The sequence below is a fragment of the Pleurodeles waltl genome, chromosome 1_2 (genome assembly GCF_031143425.1).
Source record: "Pleurodeles waltl isolate 20211129_DDA chromosome 1_2, aPleWal1.hap1.20221129, whole genome shotgun sequence".
NCBI lineage: Eukaryota > Metazoa > Chordata > Amphibia > Caudata > Salamandridae > Pleurodeles > Pleurodeles waltl.
Genome location: NC_090437.1, coordinates 1,317,250,391 through 1,317,267,973, shown reverse-complemented (window position 1 = coordinate 1,317,267,973; position 17,583 = coordinate 1,317,250,391). Strand labels below are relative to the sequence as shown.

Genomic DNA, 17,583 nt, shown 5'->3' with positions numbered 1-17,583 from the left:
GGAGAGTCACTCACAGCAAGCTGGGCTGCACACAGGAGAGTTACTCACAGCAGGCTAGGCTGCACATAGAGTTACTCACAGCAGGCTGAGCTGCACACGTTAGAGTTACCCACAGCAGGCTGAGCTGCACCCAGGAGAGTTACTCACAGAAGGCTGGACTGCACACAGAGTTACCCACAGCAGGCTGGGGTGCACCCAGGAGAGTTACTCACAGCAGGCTAGGCTGCACACAGGAGAGTTACTCACAGGAGGCTGGGCTGCACATAGAGTTACTCACAGCAGGCTGAGCTGCACACGTGAGAGTAACTCACAGCCGGCTGGGCTGCACACAGGAGAGTCACTCACAGCAGGCTGGGCTGCACACAGAAGAGTTACTCACAGCAGGCTTGTCAGCACACAGAAGAGTCACTCGCACACAGGAGGGTTACTCACAGCAGGCTGGGCTGCACACAGGAGAGTTACTCACAGCAGGCTGGGCTGCACACAGGAGAGTTACTCACAGCAGGCTGGGCTGCACACAGGAGAGTTACTCACAGCAGGCTTGGCTGCACACAGAGTCACTCACAGCAGGCTGAGCTGCACACGTTAGAGTTACCCACAGCAGGCTGGGCTGCACACAGGAGAGTTAATCACAGCAGGGTGGGCTGCACACCATAGAGTCACTCACAGCAGGCTGGGGAGCACACAGGAGAGTCACTCACAGCAGGCAGATTTTCACACAGGAGAGTCACTCACAGCAGGCTGGGCTGCACACAGGAGAGTTACTCACAGTAGGCTGGGCTACACACAGGAGGGTTACTCACAGCAGGCTGGGCTGCACACTGTAGAGTTACTCACAGTAGGCTGGGCTGCACATTGTAGAGTTACTCACAGCAGGCTGGGCTGCACACAGGAGAGTTACTCACAGCAGGCTGGGCTGCACACAGGAGAGTTACTCACAGCAGGCTTGGCTGCACACAGAGTCACTCACAGCAGGCTGAGCTGCACACGTTAGAGTTACCCACAGCAGGCTGGGCTGCACACAGGAGAGTTACTCACAGCAGGGTGGGCTGCACACCATAGAGTCACTCACAGCAGGCTGGGGAGCACACAGGAGAGTCACTCACAGCAGGCAGATTTTCACACAGGAGAGTCACTCACAGCAGGCTGGGCTGCACACAGGAGAGTTACTCACAGTAGGCTGGGCTACACACAGGAGGGTTACTCAAAGCAGGCTGGGCTGCACACTGTAGAATTACTCACAGCAGGCTAGGCTGCACACAGGAGGGTTACTCACAGCAGGCTGGGCTGCACACTGTAGAGTTACTCACAGTAGGCTGGGCTGCACATTGTAGAGTTACTCACAGTAGGCTGGGCTGCACATAGAGTCACTCACAGCAGGTTGGGCTGCATACAGGAGAGTCACTCACAGCAGGCTGGTCTGCACATAGAGTCACTCACAGTAGGTTGGGCTGCACACAGGAGAGTCACTCACAGCAGGCTGGGCTGCACACTGTAGAGTTACTCACAGCAGGCTGGTCTGCACACCATAGAGTCACTCACAGCAGGCTGGGCTGCACACAGGAGAGTTACTCACAGCAGGCTGGGCTACACACAGGAGGGTTACTCACAGCAGGCTGGGCTACACACTGTAGAGTTACTCACAGCAGGCTTGTCTGCACACTGTAGAGTCACTCACAGCAGGCTGGGCTGCACACAGGAGAGTTACTCACAGCAGGCTGGGCTACACACAGGAGGGTTACTCACAGCAGGCTGGGCTACACACAGGAGAGTTACCCACAGCAGGCTGGGCTGCACACAGGAGAGTCACTCACAGCAGGCTGAGCTACACACAGGACGGTTACTCACAGCAGGCTGGGCTGCACACCGTAGAGTTACTCACAGCAGGCTGGGCTGCACACAGGAGAGTTACTCACAGCAGGCTGGGCTGCACACAGGAGAGTTACCCACAGCAGGCTGGGCTGCACACAGGAGAGTCACTCACAGCAGGCTGGGCTGCACACAGGAGAGTTACTCACAGCAGGCTGGGCTGCACACCGTAGAGTTACTCACAGCAGGCTGGGCTGCACACAGGAGAGTTACTCACAGCAGGCTGGGCTGCACACAGGAGAGTTACTCACAGCAGGCTGGGCTGCACACAGGAGAGTCACTCACAGCAGGCTGGGCTGCACATAGAGTCACTCACAGCAGGTTGGGCTGCACACAGGAGAGTCACTCACAGCAGGCTGGGCTGCACACTGTAGAGTTACTCACAGCAGGCTGGTCTGCACACCGTAGAGTCACTCACAGCAGGCTGGGCTGCACACAGGAGAGTTACTCACAGCAGGCTGGGCTACACACAGGAGGGTTACTCACAGCAGGCTGGGCTACACACTGTAGAGTTACTCACAGCAGGCTGGTCTGCACACCGTAGAGTCACTCACAGCAGGCTGGGCTACACACAGGAGGGTTGCTCACAGCAGGCTGGGCTACACACAGGAGAGTTACTCACAGCAGGCTGGGCTGCACACAGGAGAGTCACTCACAGCAGGCTGAGCTACACACAGGACGGTTACTCACAGCAGGCTGGGCTACACACAGGAGAGTTACTCACAGCAGGCTGGGCTGCACACAGGAGAGTCACTCACAGCAGGCTGGGCTGCACATAGAGTCACTCACAGCAGGCTGGGCTGCACACCGTAGAGTCACTCACAGCAGGCTGGGCTGCACACGGGAGAGTTACTCACAGCAGGCTGGGCTGCACACAGGAGAGTTACTCACAGCAGGCTGGGCTGCACACAGGAGAGTCACTCACAGCAGGCTGGGCTGCACATAGAGTCACTCACAGCAGGTTGGGCTGCACACAGGAGAGTCACTCACAGCAGGCTGGGCTGCACACTGTAGAGTTACTCACAGCAGGCTGGTCTGCACACCGTAGAGTCACTCACAGCAGGCTGGGCTGCACACAGGAGAGTTACTCACAGCAGGCTGGGCTACACACAGGAGGGTTACTCACAGCAGGCTGGGCTACACACTGTAGAGTTACTCACAGCAGGCTGGTCTGCACACCGTAGAGTCACTCACAGCAGGCTGGGCTGCACACAGGAGAGTTACTCACAGCAGGCTGGGCTACACACAGGAGGGTTGCTCACAGCAGGCTGGGCTACACACAGGAGAGTTACTCACAGCAGGCTGGGCTGCACACAGGAGAGTTACTCACAGCAGGCTGGGCTGCACACCGTAGAGTTACTCACAGCAGGCTGGGCTGCACACAGGAGAGTTACTCACAGCAGTCTGGGCTGCACACAGGAGAGTTACTCACAGCAGGCTGGGCTGCACACAGGAGAGTCACTCACAGCAGGCTGGGCTGCACATAGAGTCACTCACAGCAGGTTGGGCTGCACACAGGAGAGTCACTCACAGCAGGCTGGGCTGCACACTGTAGAGTTACTCACAGCAGGCTGGTCTGCACACCGTAGAGTCACTCACAGCAGGCTGGGCTGCACACAGGAGAGTTACTCACAGCAGGCTGGGCTACACACAGGAGGGTTACTCACAGCAGGCTGGGCTACACACTGTAGAGTTACTCACAGCAGGCTGGTCTGCACACCGTAGAGTCACTCACAGCAGGCTGGGCTACACACAGGAGGGTTGCTCACAGCAGGCTGGGCTACACACAGGAGAGTTACTCACAGCAGGCTGGGCTGCACACAGGAGAGTCACTCACAGCAGGCTGAGCTACACACAGGACGGTTACTCACAGCAGGCTGGGCTACACACAGGAGAGTTACTCACAGCAGGCTGGGCTGCACACAGGAGAGTCACTCACAGCAGGCTGGGCTGCACATAGAGTCACTCACAGCAGGCTGGGCTGCACACCGTAGAGTCACTCACAGCAGGCTGGGCTGCACACGGGAGAGTTACTCACAGCAGGCTGGGCTGCACACAGGAGAGTTACTCACAGCAGGCTGGGCTGCACACAGGAGAGTCACTCACAGCAGGCTGGGCTGCACATAGAGTCACTCACAGCAGGTTGGGCTGCACACAGGAGAGTCACTCACAGCAGGCTGGGCTGCACACTGTAGAGTTACTCACAGCAGGCTGGTCTGCACACCGTAGAGTCACTCACAGCAGGCTGGGCTGCACACAGGAGAGTTACTCACAGCAGGCTGGGCTACACACAGGAGGGTTACTCACAGCAGGCTGGGCTACACACTGTAGAGTTACTCACAGCAGGCTGGTCTGCACACCGTAGAGTCACTCACAGCAGGCTGGGCTGCACACAGGAGAGTTACTCACAGCAGGCTGGGCTACACACAGGAGGGTTGCTCACAGCAGGCTGGGCTACACACAGGAGAGTTACTCACAGCAGGCTGGGCTGCACACAGGAGAGTCACTCACAGCAGGCTGAGCTACACACAGGACGGTTACTCACAGCAGGCTGGGCTACACACAGGAGAGTTACTCACAGCAGGCTGGGCTGCACACAGGAGAGTCACTCACAGCAGGCTGGGCTGCACATAGAGTCACTCACAGCAGGCTGGGCTGCACACCGTAGAGTCACTCACAGCAGGCTGGGCTGCACACGGGAGAGTTACTCACAGCAGGCTGGGCTGCACACAGGAGAGTTACTCACAGCAGGCTGGGCTGCACACAGGAGAGTTACTCACAGCAGGCTGGGCTACACACAGGAGAGTTACTCGCAGCAGGCTGGGCTACACACAGGAGAGTCACTAGTTTAGTAAATCAGGCCCATAATGAGTCCATTTAAGTTAAACATAAGAGCAAGGAAGTAGACAGAAAATGAAAATACCCACCACTTTCAACCAAAGCTCTTATGGCACAAAGCAAGTGAAGCGAATTATCACAACCCTCCCCAGAAGAACTTGCTTGTTTTTTCCATCCAATCATCTATTCATTCATCTTTCCATCCTTCCATAAACAAGCTGATATCCACAATTTCACCTTTACAATCTGTCATCCATTCAATCTTTCATCCAACATTCAGGCTGTCACCATTCTGGTTATCCATCCACCCTTCCATATAAGAAGCTATAGATCTATTTTCAAACTTATCCATCTTTTCACTCAGTCCTCCATCCTTCCATCCATTCATGCATCCATCCATCCTTTAAGCCATCTGTGCATCCACCCTTTTGGTCATCCATCCACCAATTCACTCACCCATCTATCCTTTCACTTCGTACATCTTTCCATCCTCCCTTTCACTCATCTATCAGTCCACCCTTTCACTCAGCAATCCATTCTTTAACTCATCAGTTCACCCTTCGACCCATCCATCCACTCATCCATCTTTCCATTTACCCTTTCACTCATCGATCCATCCTTTCACTCACTCATCCATCAATCCATCCATCCACCCTTTCACTTATTTGGCCATTCAATTCCCCGTCCACTCACCTATCCACCCTTTCATCCAGCCATCCAGCTACCCTCCCCTCCACTCATCCATCTATTCTTTCACTCATCTACCCGTACATCCATCCTTTCACTCATACATCTATCCACTTATGCATCCATCTACCTTTTCACTTAGTCCATCCATCCACTCATCGATCCATCTATTTACCCTTTCACTCATCAATCCATCCTTTCACTCATCAATTCATGCATCCATCCTTACCTTCACCTACCCATGATCCACCATTTCACTCACACATCCATCCATTCACTCACTCACCTTCCAAACATTTCACGATAATTATGAGCCTTTGTGTGCCGAGTTGCGGACAGAAGAGGCCCATCAAAAACACGACCCCACTGTATCTGCTAGTGCAGGGGTTGACTACGCCCCTGCATGAAAGTGATGTATGATTTTTTAAATAATTTACATGTATAATTAATAGTCCATTAACATGTATAATTTGCACACTCATACATTATAACTTAATCTTTTACAATTCACATAGAAAGTAGACTTCCGGTGAGTTTTGCAACCCTAGAAATGTGTAATTTATAAATTACCTTGATTAACCGAGCACAGAGTTAGGAGGTTGAGAACTGGGCATATTTTCCTTACGATTCTTACGTCCTGCTTATTTGCCCTCGGTCTACATACATGTTGTGAATGAACATGTAGAAGTAAGTTATATGGTACCAAAATTTCAAACCTTTCCAAATTCTCCTGAAGTTCTGTGGGCGTTGCGGTGGGTTTTCCTATGCAACACTCATGGGTTTTGACACATTCCCAGATTTACAAGAATGTGTAAACATGGGAATGCATCAAAGCTGTGTGCCTCCCCGGGGGCGTAATAACTGTATTTCTCCTTCTATTTTCCTCTTTCTATGTGTGCTGCATTCTGCAGCACAGAGAGTAAGAGTCAATCATCTCCAATGATTGTTTTTGCGTAGGAAGGTATCCCTTCCTGCACAAAAACAATTGTGCCAATAAAGCAGACACCCTTGCACTGTTGGCACTCGGCACCAATTTGTGCACCGGCAGAAGGGACAGGGCATGTGGCAAAAACTAGTAAATGTTGCCCTATAGTTGGTAGCATAAGAATTCCCATGGACTACCCATGGACGCCCCTCCCCCCCGGCGCATTAATTTGCATTTCTTAGGCAATTCTCCGTCACAAATTGTTTGCGCTGAAGATTAAACAATTTTAAGACTCTGCAGCGGTTTGCGTCCATTTGCATCACTTTACTTTGCCCAAAGCAGTAAGAACTCTGCCCCCTGCCAGCTGTCCACATTTCTCAAAATGTTTACGCACATAGCAGTCTCATGCATTTTTCCTCCTTGATGTGCTGCTGGCAATGTTTGTTTTAATATCAGGTAAATAGCCAGTAAATACTGGCCCAATCGACCCACAAACAGCCAAAGCACGGGTCTGGTTGCCCTATAGGCCTGTCGGAGCCAGGACGGAAGCGCGGAACCCTACCTGCTTGAGGCATGGCGGCCGGAGGATGCTCTCGACTCTTCACCGCTGGCAAGAGAGACGAGCGAATGGTACCGAGGCAGGACTGGCGCCTGAATTTATCCTACCTCTGACGCGAACATTTACATAGCGCTAAACAGCCTCGGGCGTTCCGCGGCCTCTACCCGCGCGCTCACGTGCTTGAGAGCGCCTGATCCGGGACTCACGCACCCGCATTGCACCGGCTCATCTCCTGTCACTCTAGGACAGATCGCTGCTTTTAAGGGTATGCACCCCTCTTAACATTAAATACCCTTAGCATCCGACGTTCTTTACTACAATCCGTGCATTAAAAGTTAAAAACACGTGGGAAGCGAGGTTTAGAGAGCAGACCCCACCCAATGGGTTCCTCTGCCAGAAGCCCTCATCGGCTGATTTCGGCTCTACAAATTATGCTGTCATTCAGAGAAGGCAGCGCGTGACACCAGGTGGTTTCTTTTAGATTTGGGGATAAAATAACAAATAACAAACTTCAACAAGAGAAAGATTGCAAGACGGACATTACTACACGGTATTGGCTGAAATGGAAGGAAGACTCCGGCTAAAATGGAGTGGAGGCTGTGTTCAAAAGGGGATGGAGGCCGAGGCTGTAATGGGGTGGAGGCTGTGTTCAAAAGGGAATGGAGGCTGTGTCCTAAAGGGGATGGAGGCTGAGGCTGTAAAAGGGTGGAGGCTGTGTCCTAAAGGGGATGGAGGCCGAGGCTGTAAAGGAGTGGAGGCTGTGTCCTAAAGGGGATGGAGGCTTAGGATGTAAAGGGGTGGAGGCTGTATCTTAAAGGAGATGGAGGCCGAGGCTGTAATGGGGTGGAGGCTGTGTCCTAAAGGGGATGGAGGCCGAGGCTGTAAAGGGGTGAAGGCTGTGTCCTAAAGGGAATGGAAGCCGAGGCTGTAAGGGGGTTGAGGCTGTGTCCTAAAGGGGATGGAGGCCGAGGCTGTAATGGGGTGGAGGCTGTGTTCAAAAGGGGATGGAGGCCGAGGCTGTAATGGGGTGGAGGCTGTGTTCAAAAGGGGATGGAGGCCGAGGCTGTAATGGGGTGGAGGCTGTGTCCTAAAGGGGATGGAGGCCGAGGCTGTAAAGGAGTGGAGGCTGTGTCCTAAAGGGGATGGAGGCCGAGGCTGTAAAGGAGTGGAGGCTGTGTCCTAAAGGGGATGGAGGCTTAGGCTGTAAAGGGGTGGAGGCTGTATCTTAAAGGAGATGGAGGCCGAGGCTGTAATGGGTTGGAGGCTGTGTCCTAAAGGTGATGGAGGCCGAGGCTGTAAAGGGGTGAAGGCTGTGTCCTAAAGGGAATGGAGGCCGAGGCTGCAAGGGGGTTGAGGCTGTGTCCTAAAGGGGATGGAGGCCAAGGCTGTAAATGGGTGGAGGCTGTGGCCTAAAGGGGATGGAGGCCGAGGTTGTAAAGGAGTGGAGGCTGTGTCCTAAAGGGGAAGGAGGCCGAGGCTGTAAGGGGGTGGAGGCTGTGTCCTAAAGGGGATGGAGGCTAAGGCTGTAAAGGGGTGGAGGCTGTCTCCTAAAGGGGATGGAGGCCGAAGCTGTAAAGGAGTGGAGGCTTTATCTTAAAGGGGTTGGAGGCTGAGGCTGTAAAGGGGTGGAGGCTGTGTTCAAAAGGGGATGGAGGCCGAGACTGAGGCTGCGCCCTAAAGGGGATGGAGGCCGAGGCCGTAAGAGGGTGGAGGCTGTGCCCTAAAGGGGATGGAGGCCGAGGCTGTAAAGGAGTGGAGGCTGTGTCCTAAAGCGGATGGAGGCCGACACTCTAAAGGGGTGGAGGCTGTGTCTTAAAGGGGATGGAGGCCGAGGCTGTAATGGTGTGGAGGCTGTGTCCTAAAGGGGATGGAGGCCGAGGCTGTAATGGGGTGGAGGCTGTGTCTTAAAGGGGATGGAGGCCGAGGCTGTAATGGGGTGGAGGCTGTGTTCTAAAGAGAATGGAAGCCGAGGCTGTAAAGGAGTGGAGGCTGTGTCCTAAAGGGGATGGGGGCTGAGGCTGTAAAATGGTGGAGGCTGTATCTTAAAGGAGATGGAAGCCGAGGCTGTAATGGGGTGGAGGCTGTGTCCTAAAGGGGATGGAGGCCGAGGCTGTTAGGGGGTGGAGGCTGTCTCCTAAAGGGGTGGAGGCTGTGTCCTAAAGGGGATGGAGGCCGAGGCTGTAATGCAGTGGAGGCTGTGTCCTAAAGGGGATGGAGGCCGAGGCTGTTAGGGGGTGGAGGCTGTGCCCTAAAGGGTTGGAGGCTGTGTCCTAAAGGGGATGGAGGCTGAGGCTATAATGGGGTGGAGGCTGTGTCCGAAAGGGGATGGAGGCTGAGGCTGTAAAGGGGTGGAGGCTGTGTCCTAAAGGGGATGGAGGCCGAGGCTGTAAAGGAGTGGAGGCTGTGTCCTAAAGGGAATGGAGGCTTAAGCTGTAAAGGGGTGGAGGCTGTATCTTAAAGGAGATGGAGGCCGAGGCTGTAATGGGGTGGAGGCTGTGTCCAAAAGGGGATGGAGGCTTAAGCTGTAAAGGGGTGGAGGATGTATCTTAAAGGAGATGGAGGCCGAGGCTGTAATGGGGTGGAGGCTGTGTCCAAAAGGGGTTGAACTGGGGTGAATGCCTTAGCCGAAAGGGAACGGAGGCCGGGGCTAAATTGGGATGGAGGTTTAGACTCAAGGTGAAATGGGACTGAGGCCAGGTTGAAACGGAAATCAGAGTGAGGTCGAGGCTGAAATGGAATGTAGGCTGAGGCTGAAAGGGGATGGGGGCCTTGGTCTAAATGGAATGGAGACTGTGCCCGAAATGAGACAGAGGCCTTGAATTTCTATATGTGCAAGTACTACTGGGAGGTGCCAATGACTGTACAGCGCCTGGTGCCAATAATTGTACAGCGCCTGGAATGATGAGGCTGGAAGGAGACTTCATGGACAGAGATCCTTGACAATTATGATGTGGAAGAGCGATACCCCTGGACCTTCATTTGGTGTTGACCGTACTGGTAACTAGGCCTGGGTGGAATTTCAATTACAGTGGAGTAATCAGACCAATTTGGGTAATTCTGCGTTACTCTTAGATGTGGAATTTGCGGTAATAACTTGATTACAGTTGCTCATTTCATTAGTAATAATGTGAGGGAAAACAACGGTGAGAGCGAGATACTGTTTATGGCAGCGGTGCCCAACCTTTTGACTTCTGTGGACCCCCACTTTATCATTACTGGAACCCGGGGACCCCCAATTAATAATTATTGGTATCCGGTGACCCCCCACTGAGCCATTACTAAAAGCTGGGGACCTAATCTGTTAATATTAGTTAATTTTCTAAGCAGTTGTGGACCACCTGAGGGGGCTTCACGGCCCCCCAGGTGTCCCCGAACCACAGGTTGGGAACTACTGTTTTTTGGCATATTGCATTTAACACTATTTATGTAGTGCAAAACGCATCCTTGTGTCCATTTTAAACGTGAAGGTGCATTTTGCAGTAAGAAACTAGCACTAAATGCTGGAGTAAGTTGAGGGAAAATCCTACCCCAAGTGAACATTTACTGACCGCAGGCGGCTGCTTGTGCTCATTATTCGTGTTCTGTTGCATTTAGATCTAATTTTAGTGCAAAATGCATCCTCACATCTATTTTGGACGACAGAGGCATTTTTGTGCTAAGAAAATAGTGCTAAATGCTGAATTATACTTCTTCATAATTCTGCATAGGTTAGCTGAATTTTCAGGGTAATTGTGCATCATAATGCGATATGGAATTACGCAGGCTGTGCCCACCCCTAGTGATAACATTTGGAAGACAGGAACAGGACAGGAGCAGGAAAGGGAGTAATATTCAGTAAATAGATTAAGAAAAAATTACCATTATAGAGTCACAGGTTTATGTCTAATATTTTGTGTATCTTTCTGATTTCACAAGGAATTATTAAAGGACACGGGGGCACTCCCTGTAGATTTTGATAAGTATAGCTATATTGGGCTGTAAGAAAGGGAGGGATTCAGCAGAAGTTGTTTTAGGTGATATTTGAATTCACAGGTTTTACTCAATGTAGTTCTCCACACATACACATGCAGAAGTCCCTCTTCCCACTTTCATCTAACCATGGCCCCTACTTTCCTTGCAGCTAATTTTTTAAGTGTACATTCAGAGGTGTAACAAAGCTAGGAAAAGTACTGTACATGTTTGAAAATATCTTAATTGTTCTGACCCTGACCACTTGTGAGATGTGCATCCACCAGCTGAAACAGCCAACAGACACAATTTCCAAAGCATCACGGGCAGTCTGTACAGACTGGGTTTGGTGGCTCAGCGAACTTACACGCCAACTTCAGAAGCCCGTCTTTGAACTCATGGAACAGGCTTGTATTCTGGTGGGTCCACTCAGCCTTTCATCTGCCCAAGCTTGGTACACCTAGTACCATTGAGTTTGGTATCACAATAAAAACCATTCAGCGCCAAGATGTCCCAAGAGGTGAATATATACTTTACAAATACACAAGTTATGTTATGATTTACCACCATTATGCATGTTCAGTTTGGTCGATCACTCAGTGATCCTTAGGGACTGTTCATATTTTCATCATCACCCAATCCTAACTGCAAAACCCTAAAGCATGTTCAGGTTTGAACGTCACTCAACAATGCACATTCCGTCCACTGATTTGCACTGTCACTCAGTAACAATCAGTCCATGCTCATTAATTTCCTTTCCCCTAGAAACCTTGAGCATGTGCCAAGATTTGCACCGTTACTCATCAACCAGTTATGATTCTTACTTGGGCAATTACCTGCAACAATTCAGTGTGCACTTAAATAGAAAACTCATTCAATGCATCTGCAATCACAAGCCACCTGCAGGTGGCGAGCATCTGACTCCATGACAGGGTTTTCTTTTATGAACCATTTTACTTTGGAATTTTAAGCCAGCTGGTTACATTGGCTTGAAACAAAGATACAAATCCCCCTTGTGTGAAATAAATGCAGATATCTAGCCTGCAATAAGAGCGTCCAAATACATGGAATAGGGTATGGGATGTAAAGTAAGGACATTGAACAAACAATGAAGTGAAAAATTAACCAGGACCCTAGAAGACCCTTTTTGAAGAGAGTACGCGTACCAACTGGACCCAAGAGTACATCTACAGCTCCCACAAATGTGTGACTAAATCTAGCTCATTGGAGACATTTCAAATTAAAAATTGTGCATAATTACAGAAAGCACAAACCCAGAATTTAGTGCCCTATTTTATTTATTGTGGAATGCAAACTCTTGTCCATTTTGGACAGGAATGCATATTCTGCTGAAAAATGGCGCAAAAACAGCCTCTTGCTAGTTGTCTGTTCCCGTTATTCCTTTACCCCCTCAATAGGATTTTTACATGAATGGGCTTGAAATCATGAAAAGTGGCATAATGGTATAATTCCGGGAATTTCACACCACAAGTGTGAAAAGAAATTCGGTAAATGACACAAAAATATGCCAGATAATGAAAATGTCACCTTAACCTTAAAAGGACCTTGAAAAATACACTTTTTCTGTTTGAAATGTATGTATGTCTGATGTAACCCCACTAGTACGTCAGGTATCAAACCAGTGGACTGGAAATACTGTCTCTCTGTTTCCAGCTTCTTCCTTCTAAAATTCATGTATTTACTCAGAGACATTCAAAGATATATGTACGGACTTTAGATGGCGCTGTTGCATAGACTAAGGCTCTGTTTTAGCTCTACAAGCTTTGCTTTCACACCCAGGACTGTCACAAGTGCACTTATGTTGATGCACCATTTGAATGCGAAGAAACAGTTTATTGTAGCCCCACACAATCCCTCTCAATACATAGTTGAAGTGTATGCGTTTTTAGGGCACTAAGAGTCCCTAAACAGGGGTCTAGGGACGCAGTGGTAATCTAGAAGGCGCATTTTGTTCTTTACAATATAATACTCAAGAACTGCACTAAGAAGAAGACACTTAGTTGAAAAGTGTTAATTTTAACAGTTTTATCCTATTGCCTTGCTCATCCAGAATAACCACAACAAATATTATTTAAACAAGAAAAATGCATTTTGAGAACAACTAAAATAAATTGAAGATTTCTGCCATTTTTAAAATGTCTTCCAGCAACTTGAGATCCTAAAACCTACTTCTATGCGCTATACTAGGAGAGCATTGAGTAGTGTATCTAGAGTTTCTTAGGAAGAATCAATGAACTGCATACCTGTTTACAGCAAAATGCTGTGATATCAGTAGTCAGGAGAAAGTGTTCCCTTGAAAGGTAAACACACATCAGCATTAGCTTCTCTTGCCCCATACTTGACTAGGTATCACCTTTCTGTGCCGGACGGGATGCAGCAGCATCACCACAGTCTAAAGACCTTTTGGCAGTAACTTGAGCGATAATCCGGGGTGAAGGAACTCTCATCACAAGTGATCAATTAGCGGGCCTTTTATACTATATCTTCTGTGAGACTGGAATTTCAGGCAAAAGCTCCTCCAGTGTGCCCCAGACCTCTGCCATCTTGGAAACAGAGGTGTTGCTGGCACACTGGACTGCTCTGAGTGGCCAGGGCCAGCAGGTGACGTCAGAGACTCCTTCTGATAGGCGCTTACCTTTCTTACTAGCCTATCCTCCTTCCTAGGTAGCCAAACCTCCTTTTCTAGCTATTTAGGGTCTCTGCTTTGGGGAATTCATCAGATACCGAATGCAAGAGCTCACCAGAGTTCCTCTGCATCTCCCTCTTCACCTTCTGCCAAAGGATCAACAGCTGACTGCTCAGGACGCCTGCAAAACCGCAACAAAGTAGCAAAAACTACTACTGCAACCTTGTATCGCTGCATCCTGCCGGCTTTCTCGCCTGTTTCTTGGTGGTGCATGCTCTGGGGGTAGCCTGCCTCCTTCTTGCACCAGGAGCTCTGAAGAAATCTCCTGTGGGTCGACGGAATCTTCCCCCTGCAACCGCAGGCAACAAAAGCCTGCATCACCGGTCCTCTGGGTCCCCTCTCAGCACGACGAGCGTGGTCCCTGGAACTCAGCAACTCTGTCCAAGTGACTCCCACAGTCCAGTGACTCTTCAGTCCATGTTTGGTGGAGGTAAGACCTTGCCTCCCCACGCTAGACTGCATTGCTGGGTACCGCGTGATTTGCAGCTGCTCCGGCTCCTGTGCACTCTTCCAGGATTTCCTTTGTGCACAGCCAAGACTGGCCCCCAACACTCTAACCTGCAGTGCACAACCTTCTGAGTTGTCCTCCGGCGTCGTGGGACTCCCTTTTCTGGCTTCGGGTGGACTCTGGTTCACTCCTCTTCTAAGTGCCTGTTCCAGAACTTCTGCGGGTGCTGCCTGCTTCTATGAGGGCTCCCTGACTTGCTGGGCGCCCCCTCTGTCTCCTCATCCAAGTGGCGACATCCTGGTCCCTCCTGGGCCACAGCAGCATCCAAAAACTCTAACCGCGACCCTTGCAGCTAGCAAAGCTTGTTTGTGGTCTTTCTGCGTGGGAACACCTCTGCAAGCTTCTTCACGACGTGGGACATCCATCCTCCAAAGGGTAACTTCCTAGTTCTCTTCGTTCTTGCAAAACACCAAGCTTCTCCCATCCGGTGGCATTTCCTGGGCATCTGCCCACTCTCGACACTGTCGCGACTCTTGGACTTGGTCCCCTTCTCTTACAGGTACTCAGGTCTGGAAATCCACTGTTGTTGCTTTGCTGGTGTTGGTTTTCCTGGCAGAATCCCCCTATCACGACTTCTGTGCTCTCTGGGGGTTGTAGGTGCACTTTACACCTACCTTACAGGGTCTTGGGGTGGGCTATTTTTCTAACCCTCACTGTTTTCTTGCAGTCCCAGCGAACCTCTACAAGCTCACACAGGTTTGGGGTCCATTCGTGGTTCGCATTCCACTTTTGGAGTATATGGTTTGTGTTGCCCCTATACCTATGTGCTCCTATTGCAATCTATTGTAACTTTACACTGCTTGCATTACTTCCTTTTGCTATTACTGCATATTTTTGGTATTGTGTACATATATCTTGTGTATATTTGGCATCCCTTATACTGAGGGTACTCACTGAGATACTTTTGGCATATTGTCATAAAAATAAAGTACCTTTATTTTTAGTATATCTGTGTATTGTGTTTTTTTATGATATTGTGCATATGACACCAGTGGTATAGTAGGAGCTTTGCATGTCTCCTAGTTCAGCCTAAGCTGCTCTGCTATAGCTACCTTCTATCAGCCTAAGCTGCTAGAAACACCTCTTCTACACTAATAAGGGATAACTGGACCTGGTACAGAGTGTAAGTACCCCTTGGTACCCACTACAAGCCAGGCCAGCCTCCTACATTGGTGGCAGCAGTGGGATAAGTACTTGTAACTACTTACCACTTTGTCATATTGTACTTTTCATAAGAGAAACATATACAAAACAAGTTCAGTGTATGTACACCTAACCAAAATGTTTTGCTTTTCTTCTCTTACGCTTTCTGCTAAGTGCTGAAAAGTACTCCTAAACTTTCTAAAAAGTTTCAAAAAGTTTGAAAACATTTTCTTTTCTGTTCTTTAAAAAGTCCTGAAACTTTTTCTCTCTTCTCACTGTCTCTAAACCTTCTTCTATCATGTCTGATGTAGGAACTTCTCTTAAAATGGTCAATACAACATATGGCAATCTTAACTTAGCCTAAGGAGTCTCTGCATTGATAGAGGTTTAGTGGTAGGAAAGAACCCTTCTAGAGAATTTCTGTCTAACATGCTTATTGAGAATGATAAGGCCCAGGGTGGCACCTCATCTGAAAAGTTAGTAGGTAGCTCACACTCTGACTCAGGGGAGCCCCTTGAGGAAGGTGTACAGGGTTCTCTTCCAAATCTGCCCAATAGCAGACCACCTAGCCATGCTGGTAGTAATAGAAGCTCCCATCATAGTAGGGATGTTTTTGTTCCTGAAGGCCAGGTTGTTAGAGTGCAAGATGTTAGAGGCAGGTCTCCCTCTGTTGAATCCAATATTTCTTCTGTTTCCAAGCATTCCCAACCAACCCACCCTCAAAACAAATTGTTAGAAAGGGAACTCAATAAGTTGAGAGTGGAAGAGACCAGACTGAAGCTTAAACAGCAACAGCTGGCTCTAGACAGGGAATCCCTAGATCTGGAGAAGGAGAGACAGAGGTTGGGGTTTGGACCCCATGGTGGCAGCAGCAGTATTCCTGATAGCAATCCTGTGAGAGAGCATGATTCCAGGAATCTGCACAAGATAGTTCCCCCTTACAAGGAGGGGGTTTACATTAACAAGTGGTTTGCTGCACTTGAGAGGGTCTGTATGGTACAGGGGGTCCCTCAAAGGCAGTGGGCTGCTATCCTATGGGTATCGTTCAGTGGAAAGAGTAGGGATAGGCTCCTTACTGTTAGAGAAAGTGATGCCAATCATTTTGCAGTTTTGAAGGATGCACTCTTGGATGGATTTGGCTTAACCACTGAACAATACAGGATTAGGTTCAGAGAAACCAGAAAAGAGTCCTCATAAGACTGGGTAGACTTTGTTGACTATTCAGTGAAGGCCTTGGAGGGGTGGTTACATGGCAGTAAAGTTTCTGACTATGAAAGCCTGTACAATCTAATCCTGAGAGAGCATATTCTGAATAACTGTGTGTCTGATTTGTTACACCAATATCTAGTGGACTCAGATCTGACCTCTCCCCAAGAATTGGGAAAGAAGGCAGACAAATGGGTCAGAACAAGAGTGAACAGAAAAGTTCATACAGGGCGTCACAAGGATGGAAAGAAGAAAGATGGTGAGAAATCTCAGGATAAGCATGGGGATAAGGGTAAAACTAAAGATCCTTCTTCAAATCCTAAACACTCTTCAGGGGTGCGGATAAATCAAATTCTTCCTCTTCTTCACAACATACACACATTAAAAAGCCTTGGTGCTTTGTGTGTAAAAATAAAGGCCATAGGCCAGGGGATAAGTCCTGTCCAGGTAAACCCCCTGAGCCTACCACCACTAATACATCAAGCTCTAGTGTCCCTAGCAGTAGTGGTAATAGTGGTGGGACTGCTGGCAACAGTCAAACTAAGGGTGTAGTTGGGTTCACTTATGGGTCCATCATAGAAACTAGGGTAGTCAGTCCCAAGACAGTTTCTGTCACACCTAGTGGCATTGGCCTTGCCACACTGGCTGCTTGTCCCCTTACAATGGATAAGTACAGGCAGACAGTTTCAATAAATGGTGTTGAGGCCCGGGCCTACAGGGACACAGGTGCCAGTATCACTTTGGTGACTGAAAACCTTGTGCCTCCTGAACAACACATCATTGGACAACAGTACAAGATTATTGATGTCCATAACTCCACTAAGTTTCTTCCCTTAGCTATAGTTCAGCTTAGTTGGGGTGGAGTTACTGGCCCTAAGCAGGTGGTAGTGTCACCTAGCTTACCTGTAGACTGTCTCTTAGGTAATGACCTAGAGACCTCAGGTTGGGCTGAGGTAGAGTTTTATACCCATGCAGCCATGCTGGGTATCCCTGAGGAATTGTTCCCTTTCATTTCTACTGAAATGAAAAAGCAAAGGAGAGAAAAAGGGCTGAAAACTCAGGGTCCCTCTCCAACAACAGGTAAAAAGGGTATCACAGTAACCCCTAACCACCCTGCCATTCAGGATACCATTCCTGTGGTGGGAAAAACCTCTCCTGGGGTGGCACCTGTACCAAGGGACTCATCAGCTGGC

General features: G+C 49.5%; 1 protein-coding gene across 1 annotated transcript in view; it reads right to left on the bottom strand.

The window, feature by feature from the left end:
* LOC138251216 (tachylectin-2-like) overlaps positions 1 to 7,000 on the bottom strand; it is a 52,007-nt gene extending 45,007 nt beyond the window's left edge. The window contains exon 1 of the mRNA XM_069205632.1: positions 6,882 to 7,000. Within this exon, the coding sequence (XP_069061733.1) occupies positions 6,882 to 6,894 (13 nt within the window). The 5' untranslated portion in view covers positions 6,895 to 7,000. The remainder of the gene's footprint in view (positions 1 to 6,881) is intronic.
* Positions 7,001 to 17,583: the final 10,583 nt, after the last annotated feature.